At 42.7% G+C, this 17567-nt stretch overlaps 1 protein-coding gene across 6 annotated transcripts in view; it reads right to left on the bottom strand.

Annotated features, from left to right (window-relative positions):
• Positions 1 to 100: 100 nt before the first annotated feature.
• The window catches only part of n4bp3 (NEDD4 binding protein 3), an 81647-nt gene continuing 64180 nt past the window's right edge, over positions 101 to 17567 (bottom strand). For 2 of the 6 annotated variants that reach the window (XM_034181483.1, XM_034181482.1), the window contains exons 2-10: positions 13083 to 13235; positions 12767 to 12938; positions 7818 to 8030; positions 4680 to 4801; positions 4388 to 4589; positions 4209 to 4301; positions 3864 to 4115; positions 3514 to 3772; positions 101 to 1254 (exon numbers count right to left, since the gene is read on the bottom strand). In XM_034181483.1, the coding sequence (XP_034037374.1) occupies positions 908 to 1254; positions 3514 to 3772; positions 3864 to 4115; positions 4209 to 4301; positions 4388 to 4589; positions 4680 to 4801; positions 7818 to 8030; positions 12767 to 12938; positions 13083 to 13234 (1812 nt within the window). In that variant the 5' untranslated portion in view covers position 13235 and the 3' untranslated portion in view covers positions 101 to 907. Of the gene's footprint in view, positions 1255 to 3513; positions 3773 to 3863; positions 4116 to 4208; positions 4302 to 4387; positions 4590 to 4679; positions 4802 to 7817; positions 8031 to 12766; positions 12939 to 13082; positions 13364 to 17567 lie in introns of those variants that run through there. The other 4 variants (XM_034181479.1, XM_034181478.1, XM_034181481.1 and 1 more) reach the window with 3 other exon arrangements.

Consider the following 17567-nt stretch of genomic DNA (forward strand, 5'->3'; position numbering starts at 1 on the left):
CTGAGCATGCATTCTAACACTGGGATGGTTTGCAAGAGATTTTAAACTTGTACAATTAGTACAAGTGATCTTTTTGTGTTAAAAACAAAGCAGACAAGAGTTTGGCAGTAGTAATTTATACCACAATATAAGTACCAGATAAACAATGTTTACACCACTTCGTACATGTTCATTATGAATCCAGAACAAAAACTTGCAGTTCCAAGTCCAGCAAATACAGTCACAGTATGCTTAAAGGTCAGTGGGGAGCTGTTTTCTTATTAAATATTTTAACATTCCTGCTTTAAAATCTGAAAATGCTGAAATAATTCATGCAATTGCTGTTATTGGCTGGATGTGTGCCAACAAATGGCACCAAAAAGCAAAATGACAATACTTTGCATCTTCAGTTGACGATTCCTGCAGAAAGATGGGCTGCTTTAAAGACAATGGTGTGCCAGCAATACAATGAAAAAAAGACCAAAGAAAATCTCAATATCTACAAAATATATTTATCTCACCCAACAATTTGATAAACAAATGCAAAAATAAGTCCAACACCATTTCTTATTTCTGAAGTATTACAGTTTTCCTGTTGGCACGTTGGCATCAGTATCCGGACTGCTTTCATCCTCCGCACTAAACCCGGAGATGAAGATTTTGTGTCAAAGCTGCAAAGTGCCGCCCCCTGAGTCCAGGAAACCACACACTCAGACAAAAGTTTCTGAGACAAACCCTTTGATACAAAATTGACCTCTTAGCAAATGAACTCAAGTTATCAACTTGAGTTCATCTGTAGGTTTATATTTGGACAGAACTCTTAAACTTGACATCTCGCTTCTTGGAATTATTACATAACTGACACCAATGTTCTGCCAAGTCTTGATGTGTTGAATATATGCAGTTAAGTTTCCATCACATTCAGATTTCAGATGATTCGATCCTCTATCCACGGCAAACCAGAGGCAGGTCTGTCCTCTTGTTTTTCGTCCACTCTTTCCGGTGTCCCACTCCTAATGTCTCCAGTTCTTCCTCCTCCTCCTCCTCGCTCTATCTCTGATCTCAGTTGGTGTAGCTCCCTCTCCAGTGCTTCATTGCGGTGGTACATCTCAATGTAGTTTGCCTGCAGCTCCTTCTGGTAGCGGATGACCTTGTCCTTTTCCATCTGCCATGTCTGCCGTTCTTCTTCAAAAGCCATGGCCTGGGCCTCGTTCTGCCGTCGCTCCAGCAGAAGCTCTGCGCGCAGACGCTCCTCTGTTGTGCCCCTGGACCCTCCTGCAATTCAGTCAACTGATTTATACCACACCAAATCACAGCATAACTCACCCCAAGGTGATTCGTAAGAGTAAGGTCTAACCTGAACTGCAATGAAGTGGATTGCATGTGTACATGTATGGAAGAAGCATAACTCAAAATAGCACAGAGGTGCTCTTGATCTTTTGATAAGAAACCCAGTTAAGATGCCACACTGCCTTTGATATCACACTATGGTGAATACAGAGGTGTGAGAGCCCTGTGGCACTGTGAGTGCTGTGTGGACTGGGGTCAGAATCTCAAGACGTCTTGCAAGTGCATATATGTGCTTATTGGGGATGTGTTCTGGCTCCTACACTGTTCAGCGCTTGCATGGACTAGGTGTTGGGTAGGGTCATGAAACCAGAGGTTCAGATGTCTTTCTTGGAGAGGAAAGGGAAACTTCATAGACAATGCTCTGATCTTTGTAGAATCAATGCAAACCTCCTGAGTGAGGAGTTGGAGAGTCTGGGTTTGAGACTGTCCTTGTTCAAGACTAAACTCCAGACTTTCAATGACTTCTTGGGCTCAACCATCAGCGGCGTATCTGTATGTGGTGAAAAATATTGAACTTGTCAACATTCACGTATCTCGGCAGTGAAATTCATGTCTTTGGGTCCGTGGACTTTGAGGTCGAGAAACACAGAGGTATCTAGCAAAGCCAATAGCTATGCCAGAGAATGAAGGTCCAGATCTTTTGGGTTGTGCTCATTCTTTCCTTACTGTACGATTATGAGACATGGACACTAATCAGTGCCCTGAGGTGACAGCTGGGTGTCTTTGGTAGTAGATCTCTTTGAAAAATCCCTCAGTAGCACTGAAATTAACTTTTTAGAAACAAAAGTTACTTAAGATGACTCAGATGAGGAGTATCACTTGTAAGGTGAGAGAGATAGTGTCACTGATGACATTTTGGTCAAAGAGAGAGTTTCTCTAATCAACACCTGATCAATAGCACAGTCTACCATGAAGGCCACACATCAATTTTCGGGGATATCCAACCACACATATCCCTATTTATGCAACGCAATAAGGAAGCAGACACCTGTGTTACCTGTCAGGTTGGTTGAATGTGCTTTTTTGTAACAACACGATGTCTGAATTTTTCTGGCATACCCCAGGGTTCAGTCCTGGGGCCGATGCTATTTTATGTAGCATAACTTTGGTCAAATTGTGTGTAGTAATGGAGGTAACTATCATTGTTATTCTAATGATACATAGATGTACATACCTTGTCATGTGTATATATGTACATATCTTGTGCGTTAACAGCGTTTTTTATCTTGCCATTCTTCCATGGATGTCTTTTTTTGCCCTGTGTTTTCTGACAATTTAGCCATGAACAATAACCTTTATTGAGATGAAAGAGGCCTGCAGTTCCTTCTAAATGGTCCTCTGCTCTTTTGTGACTTCCCGGCCGAGTCTTGCTGTGGTCTTGGAGGAATTTTGAAAGGTCAGCCATTTCTGAGAAGGCTCATGATTGTGTGAAATTCTCTCCATTAATGGCCCTCACTGCAGTTGTTTGGATTCACAGAGCATGAAAAACAGCTTTGTAACCCTTCCCAGACAGATGTATTTTAATCGCATTCCTCCTCAACTCCTCTGGAATTTCTTTTGATGTTAGCAAAGTATCCTTCTGAGTGACACCTTTTATCCAACTTCATACTGCTGAAACAGTTCTATTTAACTGATGATTTGAATGGCAACTAACATTTTTTCTTCTATAAATAAAACGGCTTTATGAAAACAATCTTTATTTTGTGTTGAATCAAGTTGCTTTTCTTCTGTATATTTTTATGAGATATGTGAAACAATTTAAAATCAGATATGCTCACAACAAGTTGGGGAATATACTTACAGCACTGCATGTCACTGCATATAATCATTTATGATTATATGCAGTGACATGCATTAAATCATACATGCATACATGTATGATTTAATCATACATGTCACATTGTATGATTAAATCATACAATGTGATTTTCTTGATTTTGTTTTTAGATTCTGTCTCTCACAGTTGAAGTGTACCTATGATAAAACGTACACACCGTTCCATTCTTTATAGGTGGGAAAACGTGCAAAATCGACAGTGTATCAAATACTTATTTCCTCCACATACATGTCACAGCCTGTGACTGTAAATGACTTTTAGTCTGTGCTTTTTTTGTCATCAAGATGATAATATGCCAGTTCTGTTGTTGACTAACATGAATTCATGTTGGAGGCAGATTTAACTACCTGTTATTCCAGGTGAGGTATTCTCTTCAGCTCCTTTTCCCTCTTCCTGTGTTGTCTGAAACAGGCAGCTCTGATGTCTTCTACCTTGCAGGACCAGCTTTAATGCATCTATCTGGCTGTCCTTGTTACAGAGCTCCATGCGGGTCTCCCTAAGCTGTGTCTTCAGATGGAAGATCTCACTCAGTTTCTGGGTCACCTCTGCCTGGGAGTCCCTCAACTGTTGCTTCAACAAGGAGATCTCCCCTGACTTTTGGCACACCTGACATATGCAAAAGAAAAGAGAAATTTTTAGTATTTTTCATTTTAAATCGCTCTTGTTCCCTTCGTAAAACAGACTTGCCACGTTTTACCTCCCACTGCGTCTCCTCCAGTGTAGGACTGGGTTGCTTTGCCCTGGCACCAGCCTGCTGGTTACCTTCTCTTCTCAAGTTCTCAACCTCCTCTTGCATTTGAGTCTTCTCCTGCTGGGCCTTGTGCAGCTGCATGTGCAGGCTCCGCTGTGAATGCTGGGCATGCTGGGAAACTTGAAGCAGCTTTGCCGCATACAGGCGCTTCAGTTCCTCGATCTCCTTCTCCCACAGACGTTGCTTCCCCTCAAATACCTGCATGCGGTGAGCAGATGGAGGTCAAACATCAAAAAGCAGGCAGATGCACGTAAAGATGGACAGCAGGCACACGAGCCAAATGAAATCCACCTGAGCGATGGCACCCTCACTCTCATCCAGGTTTCTCTTCACCTGTTTCAGCTCATGTTCTTTCTCCAGCAGGCGCTCTTCCAGATCACGTACCTGGACACAGGCGGCAGCGTGAAGAGGTTAGTAATAATAAGGAGAGCGTATTAAACTTTGTATCTGTCAGTCGGTGTCGCACTCACAACATCCTCCAAAGACACTGAGAGTGTCCATTCATAAGGAGGTGGAGCCTCCCCACCATATGGAGCCAGACGGCTAAGTGTCGCCATGCTGCGGCATGCCATTGCTGCCTCACCGACAGACACGCCCCCTGCCTCGACGGTCTTTGACACCAGAGAGGTGCGGTCCAGGGAGCCAATGGTGTTGATGTGGCCCATAGATGCACTAACAACAACAAAAACAACAGACAGCTGTTGAAATTCAACATCACAACCAACAAATCATTAAGCAGAAAAATAAATGACAGCAACAGACCTGATGTGAGTGAGGTGTGTACGGAATGGAGGTCGGTACGGCGGCAGGCTGCTCATGGAGTTATGGCCCGAGTCTGACAGGTTGTCTTCCTCCTGGCTCATCCCACGCACTGAGGAGCGGGCCTACACAGTCACAATTATCACCTTAATCAGAGCTCAGGCACTAATGACATTAATAACAAATGAAAAGCTTTGTTTCGGAGAGTGAAGACAGAGATGTACTCAAACCACATCATTTGCTGCTTGGCCTGTTATCAAACTTCCCACAAACTTCATCTGAAAACAGAGCTGTAGTGTTCAGAATAATAGTAGTGCTATGTGACTAAAAAGATTAATCCAGGCTTTGAGTATATTTATTATTGTTACTTGGGAAACAAGGTACCAGTAGATTCAGTAGATTCTCACAAATCCAACAAGACCAAGCATTCATGATATGCACACTCTTAAGGCTATGAAATTGGGCTATTAGTAAAAAAAGTAGAAAAGGGAGTGTTCACAATAATAGTAGCATCTGCTGTTGACGTTACAAACTCAAAACTTATTATGTTCAAACTGCTTTTTTAGCAATCCTGTGAATCACTAAACTAGTATTTAGTTGTACCACAGTTTTTCATGATTTCTTCACATCTGCGAGGCATTAATTGTTGGTTTTGAACCAAGATTTTGCTCGTTTACTAGTGTGCTTGGGGTCATTGTCTTGTTGAAACACCCATTTCAAGGGCATGTCCTCTTCAGCATAAGGCAACATGACCTCTTCAAGTATTTTGACATATCCAAACAGATCCAAGATACCTGGTATGCGATATACAGGCCCAACACCATAGTAGGAGAAACATGCCCATATCATGATGCTTGCACCACCATGCTTCACTGTCTTCACTGTGAACTGTGGCTTGAATGCAGAGTTTGGGGGTTGTCTCACAAACTGGCTGCGGCCCTTGGACCCAAAAAGAACAATGTTACTCTCATCAGTCCACAAAATATTCCTCCATTTCTCTTTAGGCCAGTTGATGTGTTCTTTGTCAAACTGTAACCTCTTCTGCACATGTCTTTTATTTAACAGAGGGACTTTGCAGGGGATTCTTGCAAATAAATTAGCTTCACACAGGCATCTTCTAACTGTCACAGCACTTACAGGTAACTCCAGACTGTCTTTGATCATCCTGGAGCTGATCAGTGGGTGAGCCTTTGCCATTCTGGTTATTCTTCTATCCATTTTGATGGTTGTTTTCCGTTTTCTTCCATGCATCTCTGTTTTTTTTGTTGTCCATTTTAAAGCATTGGAGATCACTGTAGATGAACAGCCTATAATTTTTTACACCTGCGTATAAGCTTTCCCCTCTCCAATCAACTTTTTAATCAAACTACACTGTTCTTCTGAACAATGTCTTGAACGTCCCATTTTCCTCAGGCTTTCAAAGAGAAAAGCATGTTCAACAGGTGCTGGTTCAACAGGTGCTGGCTTCATCCTTAAATAGGGGACACCTGATCCACACCTGTTTGTTCCACAAAATTGACAAACTCACTGACTGAATGCCACACTACTATTATTGTGAACACCCCCTTTTCTACTTTTTTTTACTAATAGCCCAGTTTCATAGCCTTAAGAGTGTGCATATCATGAATGCTTGGTCTTGCTGGATTTGTGAGAATCTACTGAATTTACTAGTACCTTGTTTCCCATGTAACAATAAGAAATATACTCAAAACCTGGATTAATCTTTTTTGTCACATAGCACTACTATTATTCTGAACACTACTGTATGTGTGTATATACGAGGTCTATTAGAAAAGTATCCGACCTTATTATTTTTTTCAAAAACCATATGGATTTGAATCACGTGTGATTACATCAGACATGCTTGAACCCTCGTGGGCATGCGAGAGTTTTTTCACGCCTGTTGGTTATGTCATTCGCCTGTGGGCAGTCTTTGAGTGAGGAGTCGCCCACCCTCTCGTCGATTTTTTCATTGTTTAGGAATGGCTCAGAGACTGCTGCTTTGTTTGATCAAAATTTTTTCAGAACTGTAATGCACAATTGAGTGGACACCATTCGATAAATTCAGCTGGTTTTCGGTAAAAATTTTAACGGCTGATGAGAGATTTTGGTCTGGTAGTCTCGCCGTAAGGACGGCCCACGGCGCCTGATGGCGATCTGCGCTTTGAGGCGGCAGCGTCTCGCCGTTTCAAGTTGAAAACTTCCACATTTCAGGCTCTGTTGACCCAGTAAGTCGTCAGAGAACAGAGAACTTTCAGAAGAAGTCGGCATGAGGAGTTTATTCGGACATTCCATTGTTAACGGACATTTTGTAATGAAAGAACGTGCGGGCAGAGGAACATGCCCAAGCTGTTAAACAATTTCTCAGTTACTCACTTGTTGAAAGCCATCAAAAGCCGCCTGAATTTTACAAATGGTTTTCAACACGCACGTCTTTCATTAAAAAAATGTCCTTAAACAGTGGAATGTCCGCATAAAGTCCTCATGCCGGCCTCTTCTGAATCTTCTCTGTTCTCTCACGACGTCCTGGGTGAATTAAGCCTTAAATTAGGATGTTTTCAGCTCGAAACAGGCCGACGACGGCGCCTGGAAGCGCTGCACGACACCCCATAATCTCTCATCAACTTTTCACCGAAAACCAGCTTAATTTCTCGAATAGTGTCCACTCGGATATTCCTCACAGGTCCAGAAAAAAATTTTGATAAAGCAACGCGCGCCGTCTCGAGCAACGTGTGAAACAAAGGAATTCAGCCGAGAGGGCGGGACCACATCTCACTCAAGGCCTGCCCACAGGGAAATTACGTCACCGACACGCGTGAAAAAACTCAAGCATGATTGATGTAATCGCACGTCATTCAAATCCATATAGTAAAAAAAAAAAAGGGTTGGTTTATTATCTAATAGACCTCGTATGTGTGTGTGTGTGTGTTTGTACATTCCGTGACTGGCTTGTTCATGTGCTGTTGTTTGCCCGCCTCCTCTGAGGAACCTACGTGCTGCATCATGCAGAGAAATCTGCCACCTAACCAAAATGTTACAGCTGATGTTCCCTCACAATGCAGGTGTTACTCCTAATCCGAGTCTCTCTAAGATACAACTTGATGCAGCATGGAATTTACTGGAAACTTGTGATCACAAGACCTTGCTACTGCTTGATGTCAGTCCTCCATGACGGGAAGGTGAGGAGGAGGAGGAAGAGGTGGAAACAGCTTTAGAGGCATGTGCATAGGTTCTGTTCAACCCATTGGAAAGGCCGAGGTCATCATCCTCTGTCTTAGAAGATGGATAGAGGTTTTGCATGGAGCTGAAGTTTTTAGGCGTGACAGGCTTGAAGGCTGAAGACCTAAAACGTGCCTAAAGGATGAGAAGGACGAGGTGAAAAAGTTCAGGGTTTGGGAGGTTTAAGAGGAGATAGTGGAGACGACAGCTAAAGGATAAACAGGCTGACGTGTAAATTAAATCAATATGTTTCTATTACAGTGCATCCGGAAAGTATTCACAGCACTTCACTTTTTCCACATTTTGTTATGTTACAGCCTTATTCCAAAATGGAGTAAATTCATATTTTCCTTCAAAATTCTACTCATAACACCCCATAATTACAACATAAAAAAGTTGTATTTTTTTTTTAATTTTTGCAAATTTATTAAAAATAAAAAGCTTAAAAAAAAAAAATCACACAAATGTAAGTATTCACACCCTTTGGTCAGTATTTTTTGTTGATGCACCTTTGGCAGCAATTACAGCTTAAGGATTCTTGAATATGATGCCACAAGCTTGATGCACCTATCTTTGAGCAGTTTTGTGCAGCACCTCTCAAGCTCGATCAGGTTGGATGGGGAACGTACATCTATGTCACAACACAGATGCAAGAACCAACTCAGGTTAAGGGTAGGACAAAATTAGGTTGAGATGGCGCATGGGCAAGACTGAGCAGGATAAATGAGGCCTCAACACGCACCCCAGCTTGCAGTTCCCAAGCAAGCAAAGCTACAGTTTGAGGATAACCACAGTTTGGATTCCTGACTAATGTATGTTTTTGTGGAGTGAGTGGTGGTTTTCACAACAGATGGTTTGGGTGCAGGTATTAAAATGTATGACTGGCATGTTGCCCTCATAGCAGTTGCACCATCAGTGGACTCACCAAGCTACTTGCTAATTAGGGCTAACTTGCCGCTAATAGTTCTAACATATAAATTAAATCTTCTTCTTCTTCTTTGTCTTTCGGCTGTTCCCGTTAGGGGTTGCCACAGCAGATCAATCGTTTCCATCTCACCCTGTCCTCTGTATCTTCCTCTGTCACACCAACCACCTGCATGTCCTCTCTCAGCACATCCATGAACCTCCTCTTTGGTCTCCCTCTTCTCCTCCTGCCTGGTGGCTCCATCCTCAGCATCCTTCTCCCTATATACCCTGGGTCCCTCCTCTGCACATGTCCAAACCATCTCAATCTCGCCTCTCTGACTTTGTCTCCAAACCGTCCCACCTGAGTTGTCCCTCTGATATGTTCATTCCTAATCTTGTCCATTCTTGTCACTCCCAAAGAGAATCTCAACATCTTCAGCTCTGTTACCTCCAGCTCTGCCTCCTGTCTTTTGTTAGTGCCACTGTCTCTAAACCATACAACATAGCTGGTCTCACTACTGTTTTGTAAACTTTCCCCTTCACTCTTGCTGATATTCTTCGGTCACAAATCACTCCTGCCACCTTTCTCCACCCACTCCACCCTACCTGCACTCTCTTCTTCACCTCTTTACCACACTCTCCATTACTTTGAACAGTTGACCCCAAATATTTAAACTCATCTACTTTCACCACTTCTACTCCTTGTAACTGCACTATTCCACTGGGCTCCCTCTCATTCACACACATGTACTCAGTCTTGCTTCTACTGACTTTCATTCCCCTTCTTTCCAAAGCATATCTCCACCTCTCCAGACTAGACTCAACTTGCTCTCTACTCTCACTACAGATCACAATGTCATCTGCAAACATCATAGTCCATGGGGACTCCTGTCTGATCTCATCTGTCAACCTGTCCATCACCACTGCAAACAAGAAAGGACTCAGAGCTGATCCTTGGTGTAATCCCACCTCCACCTTGAATGAGTCTGTCATTCCGACTGCGCATCTCACCGCTGTCACACTATTCTTGTACATGTCCTGCACTACCCTAACATACTTCTCTGCCACTCTAGACTTCCTCATACAATGCCACAACTCTTCTCTTGGCACCCTATCATAAGCTTTTTCTAACTCCACAAACACACAATGTAACTCTTTCTGTCCTTCTCTGTACTTTTCCAACAGTATTCTCAGAGCAAACATTGCATCTGTAGTGCTCTTTCTCGGCATGAAACCATATTGCTGCTCACAGATCTTCACCTGTTTTCTAAGCCTAGCTTCTACTACTCTTTCCCATAACTTCATGCTGTGGCTGATCAGCTTTATGCCTCTGTAGTTACTGCAGCTCTGCACATCACCCTTGTTCTTGAAAATAGGAACCAGCACACTTCGTCTCCACTCCTCAGGCATCCTCTCACTTTCCAAGATTTTATTAAACAATCTGGTAAGAAACTCTACTGCCATCTCTCCTAGACATTTCCATGCCTCCATTGGAATGTCATCTGGACCAACTGCCTTTCCACTCTTCATCCTCTTCATAGCAGCCCTCACTTCGTCCTTGCTAATCTCTTTTACTTCCTGATTTACTCTCACCACATAATCCAGCCTTTTATCTCGCTCATTTTCTTTATTCATCAACTCTTCAAAATATTCCCTCCACCTTCTCAGCACACACTCCTCACTTGTCAGCACATTACCATGTGCATCTTTTACCACCATAACCTGCTGCGCATCCTTTCCAGCTCTGTCCCTTTGTCTGGCCAATCGGTACAAGTCCTTTTCTCCTTCCTTACTATTCAACTTCTTGTACAGCTCGCAATATGCCTTTTCCTTTGCTTTTGCCACTTCTCTTCTCGCCTTACGCCGCATCTCCTTGTACTCCTGTCTACTTTCTTCATCTCTCCGACTATCCCAAAACTTTTTCGCCAACCTCTTTCTCCTTATGCTTCCTGGACCTCTTCATTCCACCACCAAGTCTCCTTGTCTTCCTTCCACTGTCCAGATGTCATACCCAGTACTGCTCTAGCTGTCTCCCTCACCACATCTGCAGTACTTTTCCAGTTGTCCAAAATTGCTTCCCCTCCAACTAGTGCTTCTCTCACCTGCTCGCTAAATTTCACACAACAGTCTTCCTCCTTCAGCTTCCACCATCTGATCCTTTGTTGAGCTCTCACTCTATTCTTCTTCTTTACCTCTAAAGTCATCCTACAAACAACCATCCTATGCTGTCTAGTGACACTCTCTCCTGCTACCACCTTACAGTCTGATTTCTTTTAGCTTGCATCTCCTATAAAGAATGTAGTCCACCTGTGTGCACCTTCCTCCACTCTTATATGTTACCCTGTGCTCCTCCCTTTTCTTAAAGTAGGTATTCACCACAGCCATTTCCATCCTTTTTGCAAAATCAACTACCATCTGTCCTTCCCCATTCCTATCCTTGATACCATATCTACCCATTACTTCCTCATCACCTCTGTTCCCTTCACCAACATGCCCATTGAAGTCTGCTCCTATCACCACTCTTTCATGCTTGGGCACACTCTCCACCACCTCATCTAACACACTCCAGAAATCTTCTTTCCCCTTCATCTCACAACCTACCTGTGGGGCATATGCACTGATGATATTCATCATCACCCCTTCAATTTCCAACTTCACACTCATCACCCTGTCAGACACTCGCTTAACCTCCAACACACTTTTAACATACTCTTCCTTTAAAATGACCCCAACACCATTTCTCTTCCTGTCCTCACCATGGTACAACAACTTGTACCCACCGCCAATGCTCCTGCTCTTACTTCCCTTCCACTTGGTCTCTTGCACACACAATATGTCTACCTTTCTCCTCTCCATCATATCAGCCAGCTCTCTCCCTTTACCAGTCATACTACCAACATTCAAAGTCCCCACTCTCATTTCCACCCTTCTAGTTTTCTTCTTCTCCCGCTGTTCGTGGCAACGTTTTCCTCCTCTTCTTCGTCGTCTTCGTCCAGCAGTAGCCCAATTTCCACCGGCACCCTGTTGGGCAATAGCACCGGTGGCGGACGTTGTTAACCCGGGCCGCGACCGATCCGTTATGGAAATTCGATTCTGAGTCTGCATAGTTGTGTTGGCTTGTTTTACGCCGGATGCCCTTCCTGACGCAACCCTCCTCATTTATCCGGGCTTGGGACCGGCACTCAGAATGTACTGGCTGCACACCCCATGTGGCTGAGTTCTAACATATAAATTAAATAATATTAAAATTTCACTCAGTGGAAATACTGGAGCACTGACTTCTTTGATGGTCTGTTAGTACGATTAAAAGCAAAGCAAGCCATATTAGCTGAGTTATTTGTAATAAAATGTTCCAAAAAGACAAATAGTCAACTCAACTGTGTCAAATCCACAGCAGCTAGCAGCCTCTGCTAGCAGGGTCCTGACGTTGCCACTCAGACAGTCAATGCCCCTAATTATTGATAATTTTATGGCTAGCTATAACTAGTTTAGAGTCCAAAACCTTTTTTGTATCAGGCTATAAAAATGTTTATTTGTTTGGTAAAATTGGAGAATTTAACATGGGCTGCTATGGGGACTGACTCACAATGGACCTGGCCACAAGCAGCCATTCAAACAACTGATTTACCATTCCCGCGTGGGTTTCTACTTTCTTCACTGGAGGTTGGGGCTTGGGTAAAATGGATGGTTCATTTTGGCCTTTTTCAAAATCAGTGCCCACTGGACTAGTGTGTGTTACTATCTGTCCTCCTGCCAATGCTGTTTACAGTTGTTTATATGTGAAAGTGTGCCAACTGCTGGGGTGTGAAGACGGTACAATATCCTCTGCGCCAAAAGAACTGTTTCAAACTGTATTATGACTGAGTGCTGATCTGTGTTCTTGCTACGAGTTGCAGTTTTAGTTAGGACAACATTAAATTCAAGTTTACTGGAAGGGTCGAGGAGAAGTAGCAGACAATATTTACCTTTTCATACTTGCCACCAGTTGGCAGCGAGTTCTTTGTCAGGTCAATTTCAGTGCCGTTTTTATTGTAGATCTTTGTGTATATGTTGTCGTCCTCACATGCACTGACAGACCTGAAGCCGGAGATCACGTCCTTCTTTCTGTCACTGCTTGGGCTAGATTTGGGCTCCTTCCTGTTTGCAAGCACAATATGTTAACTGAAACCAGGTCAGATTTGATCAAACCTTACACCTCTAAGAGTATTTTGGCTTTATAAGAGCAGCAGAAATATGTGACATCTTCTCTAACTGAGTCTGCTTCCTGACCATGGTGCCTACCTGGTGATGTTGAGGTAATTGAGAAGCTCTCTCTGGGTGAAGCCCTTTTTCAGGAGTCCATTTGACTGTTTGGGCCTCACTTGAGGGACTGCACGGCTACCTTTAGTTGGAGACACATCAGGCCTCTCCACCAGGCTGCCTACGCTTCCCATCCTGCAGTGGGAGGAGAGGAGGGAGGCAGGGAATGGGTTACGGAAATTTTTCCTGGGGCCACGGGTCAGAGGAAGAGTCTGGACTGAAGTTGCCATTGGCTACTGGGCTCCGTGGAGAAGTAAGGCGCTCTAATATGAAAAATACAATAAAGAGAGGAAGAAATATGACAAAAACATGAAATAAACTATGTACACTGGTGACCAATATTTTTTGTGTTATCTTTCCTTTCATTTGATTAAAAAAAAAAACTCCCCCACTTCGAATCAATTTTAAATATCTGCAAGTTGACCCTGGTTGTGCATCTATAACTACAAGTCCAATTTACAACCCTCACATAAAGCAATTCCCCACAAGTGTGCACAAAAACACAACATATTTGCACATGATTTGTCCACTAATTTCTGTGCAAATGGTGTTACACAAGAGAGCTGTGCAAAATTCAGTAATTTTATCTCCAGTTTCATTCAACAGTTTAAAATGCCCATGGGCGTGCTGGTCTTAAAATGAGGTGTGGTCAGGCACACTGCAGTTGGACTGCTATCTGGCACCAGAAAACCTCTCATCTGAGTCCCTCTTGAAAATGTAGCACAGCAGGTTCCAGCCCACTACAGCCCTGACAATACGGTTTATTTTACGTTATTCCAAACACACCCTTGACTAATTAAGCAAACTCAGATCAGTCTTCTGATCTGCATTATGGAGTTGGACACATCTCAAATGCCATAGATCGTGCACCATAAATCACCAAGATTGGGCCCAGAGTATTTGAATATATTTTCAAAATATACTACAACTATGTGACTGCTTTCTGTGCATTTTATGTTTACCATAAGTCTTAGCAATCATTTAAGAGAAAATGTGTATCAAGTGACAAATATTAAACTCTTCATTGACTTTGCACTTTGAAAAGTATCACTTGCATTGTGAAGGAACAGCTAACATCAGGTGGCTCAAAGAACTCCAGTGGCTAGAGAAGGCCAAGGGGCTGCTCACTTTTCACTTGGCGGTGGCAGCTAAATCATTATTTTTTGAGATGTGGGGATGGATCGCTTGTCACCTGGGTGGTTTGTTTCTATCCAGGACACAAGGCGGTTCCATGATGTCATGGATGTGGGAAAGTGTGGTATCAGCGCATGCTCACAGACTTGATGACTTGATATATGCAGTAAAGTCATCAAACAGCTCTGAAGCAGCCAAGAAACATGGTGTAAGATTATAATGTTAGAAGATAGCAAGCCCAAAATGACAATTCATGTATAAGAATATTTCTTGGAACACTTATAATGAAGAATATTTATTGCAACAGCAGCCCACAGCTTTGAGTTTGGTGGCAAGACTCTGGTCACAGATGCTTGCTTGAGATAAAGACAGTGATTATTAGATATACACTTTTCTCCTTGATTGGAGCCCACAGGTGGATGCTGGGGTGGAGACAGGGCTGAGCAGCAGTAATGACATGTTGTAGCTGGCATTGCTTGACAGGCAGAGGGGGAGCTGGGAAATTCTGCATCTTAAATAGCCCGCCCAATTTAAGGAGGTATTTTATCAGGTGACAGTGCATTTAGTAGGAAGTATGTGGTCATTACATGAAGGAGGCATGTTAGTGTATCTGTAACAAACAACTCAAGGTGTCTGCCAGAACCAAGTGGTAAGCTTCAATGGGCTCAGATGAGTTCAACCCGGAAGAAGAAAAAGTTGCATTTCCTTGACTAGTCGCTTGGTTGCTTGATTCCTCTCCATGACATCTCTACAGGGGGTTGATTTTTTTCTAAATTCTTAGTTTAAGATGTTTTAATCCATGAAGTTATGTTTAAATGGGGCATGGCAACTTTAAGTGACAGCAGCTGAGCTGAGTTCCAACTCTCAGAACGTCTTTAACGAAAACGCCACTGGATGATTTGAACCGAGGTTAGCAGGGCATGTTTAGACTTCTGTCGTCACACAACAGAGCCATGCATGCTCCGCCTCTTTGCAAATTTATGGGCTCATCGTGACAGTCTGAGTCAGTGCGGCCAACAACGGCCATATGGTGTCATCACTATTACGGGTCTGCATAAAAAAATCAAAGGTTGACATCACACAGGCTTTGTCCAGTATTTACACAATCTATGGCCAAAACTAGCTCACGGGTTCCCTTCATCAAACAGAATTCTTACCGTGGTTCTAACAGTTGCAGTGATGTATTCATGAAGTATTTCTCCAAAAATTTGTCTTGAAAAAGGAGGGGTCATCTTATAATTAGAGTCATTTTGTAGTCAGAACAATAGAGCATTGAGAAACAATGGCACCCCTCTTTATAATGATTTGACTATTTTGTACATCCAGCGACTAACTTCTAATCCTCTTCACTTTAGCCCCACAATACACCATAACCTTCTGAAAATCAGCTACATAACCCCTCCCTTCCATCTTTTCAGACAACCTCATTAAGGATTGATATTGATTTCACCCTTTTGACCCTCTGTCTTTCTGTGCCTAAACACTCCAAGCAGCTGTAAAACATTCTGAAGACCATAAAACACAGGCACGCCTCAGGTTTTCCGACTATAAACAGGGCCCACGGGAGGCAAATTCTTCTTTTCTGTTCAACTTCTTATGTGACCCTCATAGAACACTCAGAATTACATACATGAGGCTTTATTATGGTGGCATGTTACAAAGCACACATATGTAAAATTGTATTGCAGTGTTACATTAGACCAATGAATAACGTTCAACTCTTCAGGCAGCCTTTAGTTTATGATTATCAAGTGTGTGATCACATTATGAATTTGATAAGGTTTAAAATATTTTGTTACCCTTATTTTGTTGCAAAGGATGACAAACTGCATAATTCACATGTTATCAGTGCATGCTAATATCATTACATGCTTTCGCAAACAAAGTGTGTTTCTTATTGAGCCATTCAAAGGCAGCATGTATCTAACATTTAAAGCAGAAGGTCCACATTTTTCAACCTGTGCTCTATTTTCAGAAGTTGTTTAAGAAGTTGCATTTGTTTTTTCACTCAGGACAAAAACAAAATTCATCTGCACATTAAGGATTTGGAATGCAAACTCTGTCATGGGCTAACTAGCTAATTAATCTCTTCTTGTAGCCACTAAACTGGCGGAAATTTCATTAGAAATGTCTGGCAGTACAGAGATGGTCCCTGCAGAGAAAAGCGTACGTTTACCCCAGTACATGTAAAGAAATTTTTTAAAATAAGAGCTTACACAGTTAGGCGCTTACCTTAGCCTAGTCATCCTACCTTGGTGCAGGTCTTCACTGAGGGATTAGAATTGCCAATAACAGAACAAGTGCTCTCCATGTTACCAGAGACTCCTCATGATATTTTTGCCTGTTCAGTGGTGACAAGAAGCGGTTTACTGAGAGTGTTTTGTGCTTCTTCCGTCCATTAACATCAATTAGCTGGTTAGCCCATGATGGAGTTTTTCTTCTGATTCAATAATGTAAGCTCTTTCAGCTTCTCCCTTTTGCCTGGGGTCATCAAATCAACGTGCAGGTTTGATATGGATCTGCATGTCAATTTGGCACAACTTTTATGCCGGATGGTCTTTCTGACACGTCTCCACATTACATAGAGATTGGGCATGCGTTGTCTTGAACCAGGAGCCTCCTGATTTGAAAGAAAGAGCACTGCATATTGTAAATCAATAACATGCCCATTAAATTTGCGTACTGTACATACCAGTCTGTGCTCCGTGTTCTTAGGGTGCAGGACTACTTTGTGTCCCTAAGGTTAAAAAAAGGTTGGCAGGCCACAGAGCTCTTATCGTGAACCTGCCTTGTGGAATGTTCTCCCTGCAGAGATTCCGTAGAGACGTTCAAGTCCAAACTAAAGACGCATCTATTCTCCTTCTCGTATGACTAGCATACCGGTGTAGTATGGCACTATGCTTCCTCTCCTTTTAATTCATATTATTAGCAATGGAACAGGTCTCAGCTTCATTCCATCTAAATTCTGGGTCTATTAAAGTACATGGCTAGCTGCCAGTGACCACCTTAGTAATCTCTCTGCTTCGGTGTTGATCTACTGCTGCTGAATGAATTCCTCAGGTGCGATTATTTATGGCTGACTATTCTGCTCTTTTTCTCTCTGTCCAAGGCACTGATGATACCCATGATGGATGCTGGCCCTGCACCCCAGGGCTCTGGACTGACCTCAGGATACCCATGAATTGGAGACCCACGATGGGACTCTATTTTGGTTTCAATTAATGACCCTGTTTTTGGTGCTCTTCTGTTTTTTTTGTTTTGTTTGTTTCTGTTTTCCATTTCTCCTGTTTGTGAAGAAATTCTTGTAAAATCTGTAAAAATCTTGTCACTGTT

This window comes from Thalassophryne amazonica, chromosome 11 (assembly GCF_902500255.1).
Source record: "Thalassophryne amazonica chromosome 11, fThaAma1.1, whole genome shotgun sequence".
Classification (NCBI taxonomy): Eukaryota; Metazoa; Chordata; class Actinopteri; order Batrachoidiformes; family Batrachoididae; genus Thalassophryne; species Thalassophryne amazonica.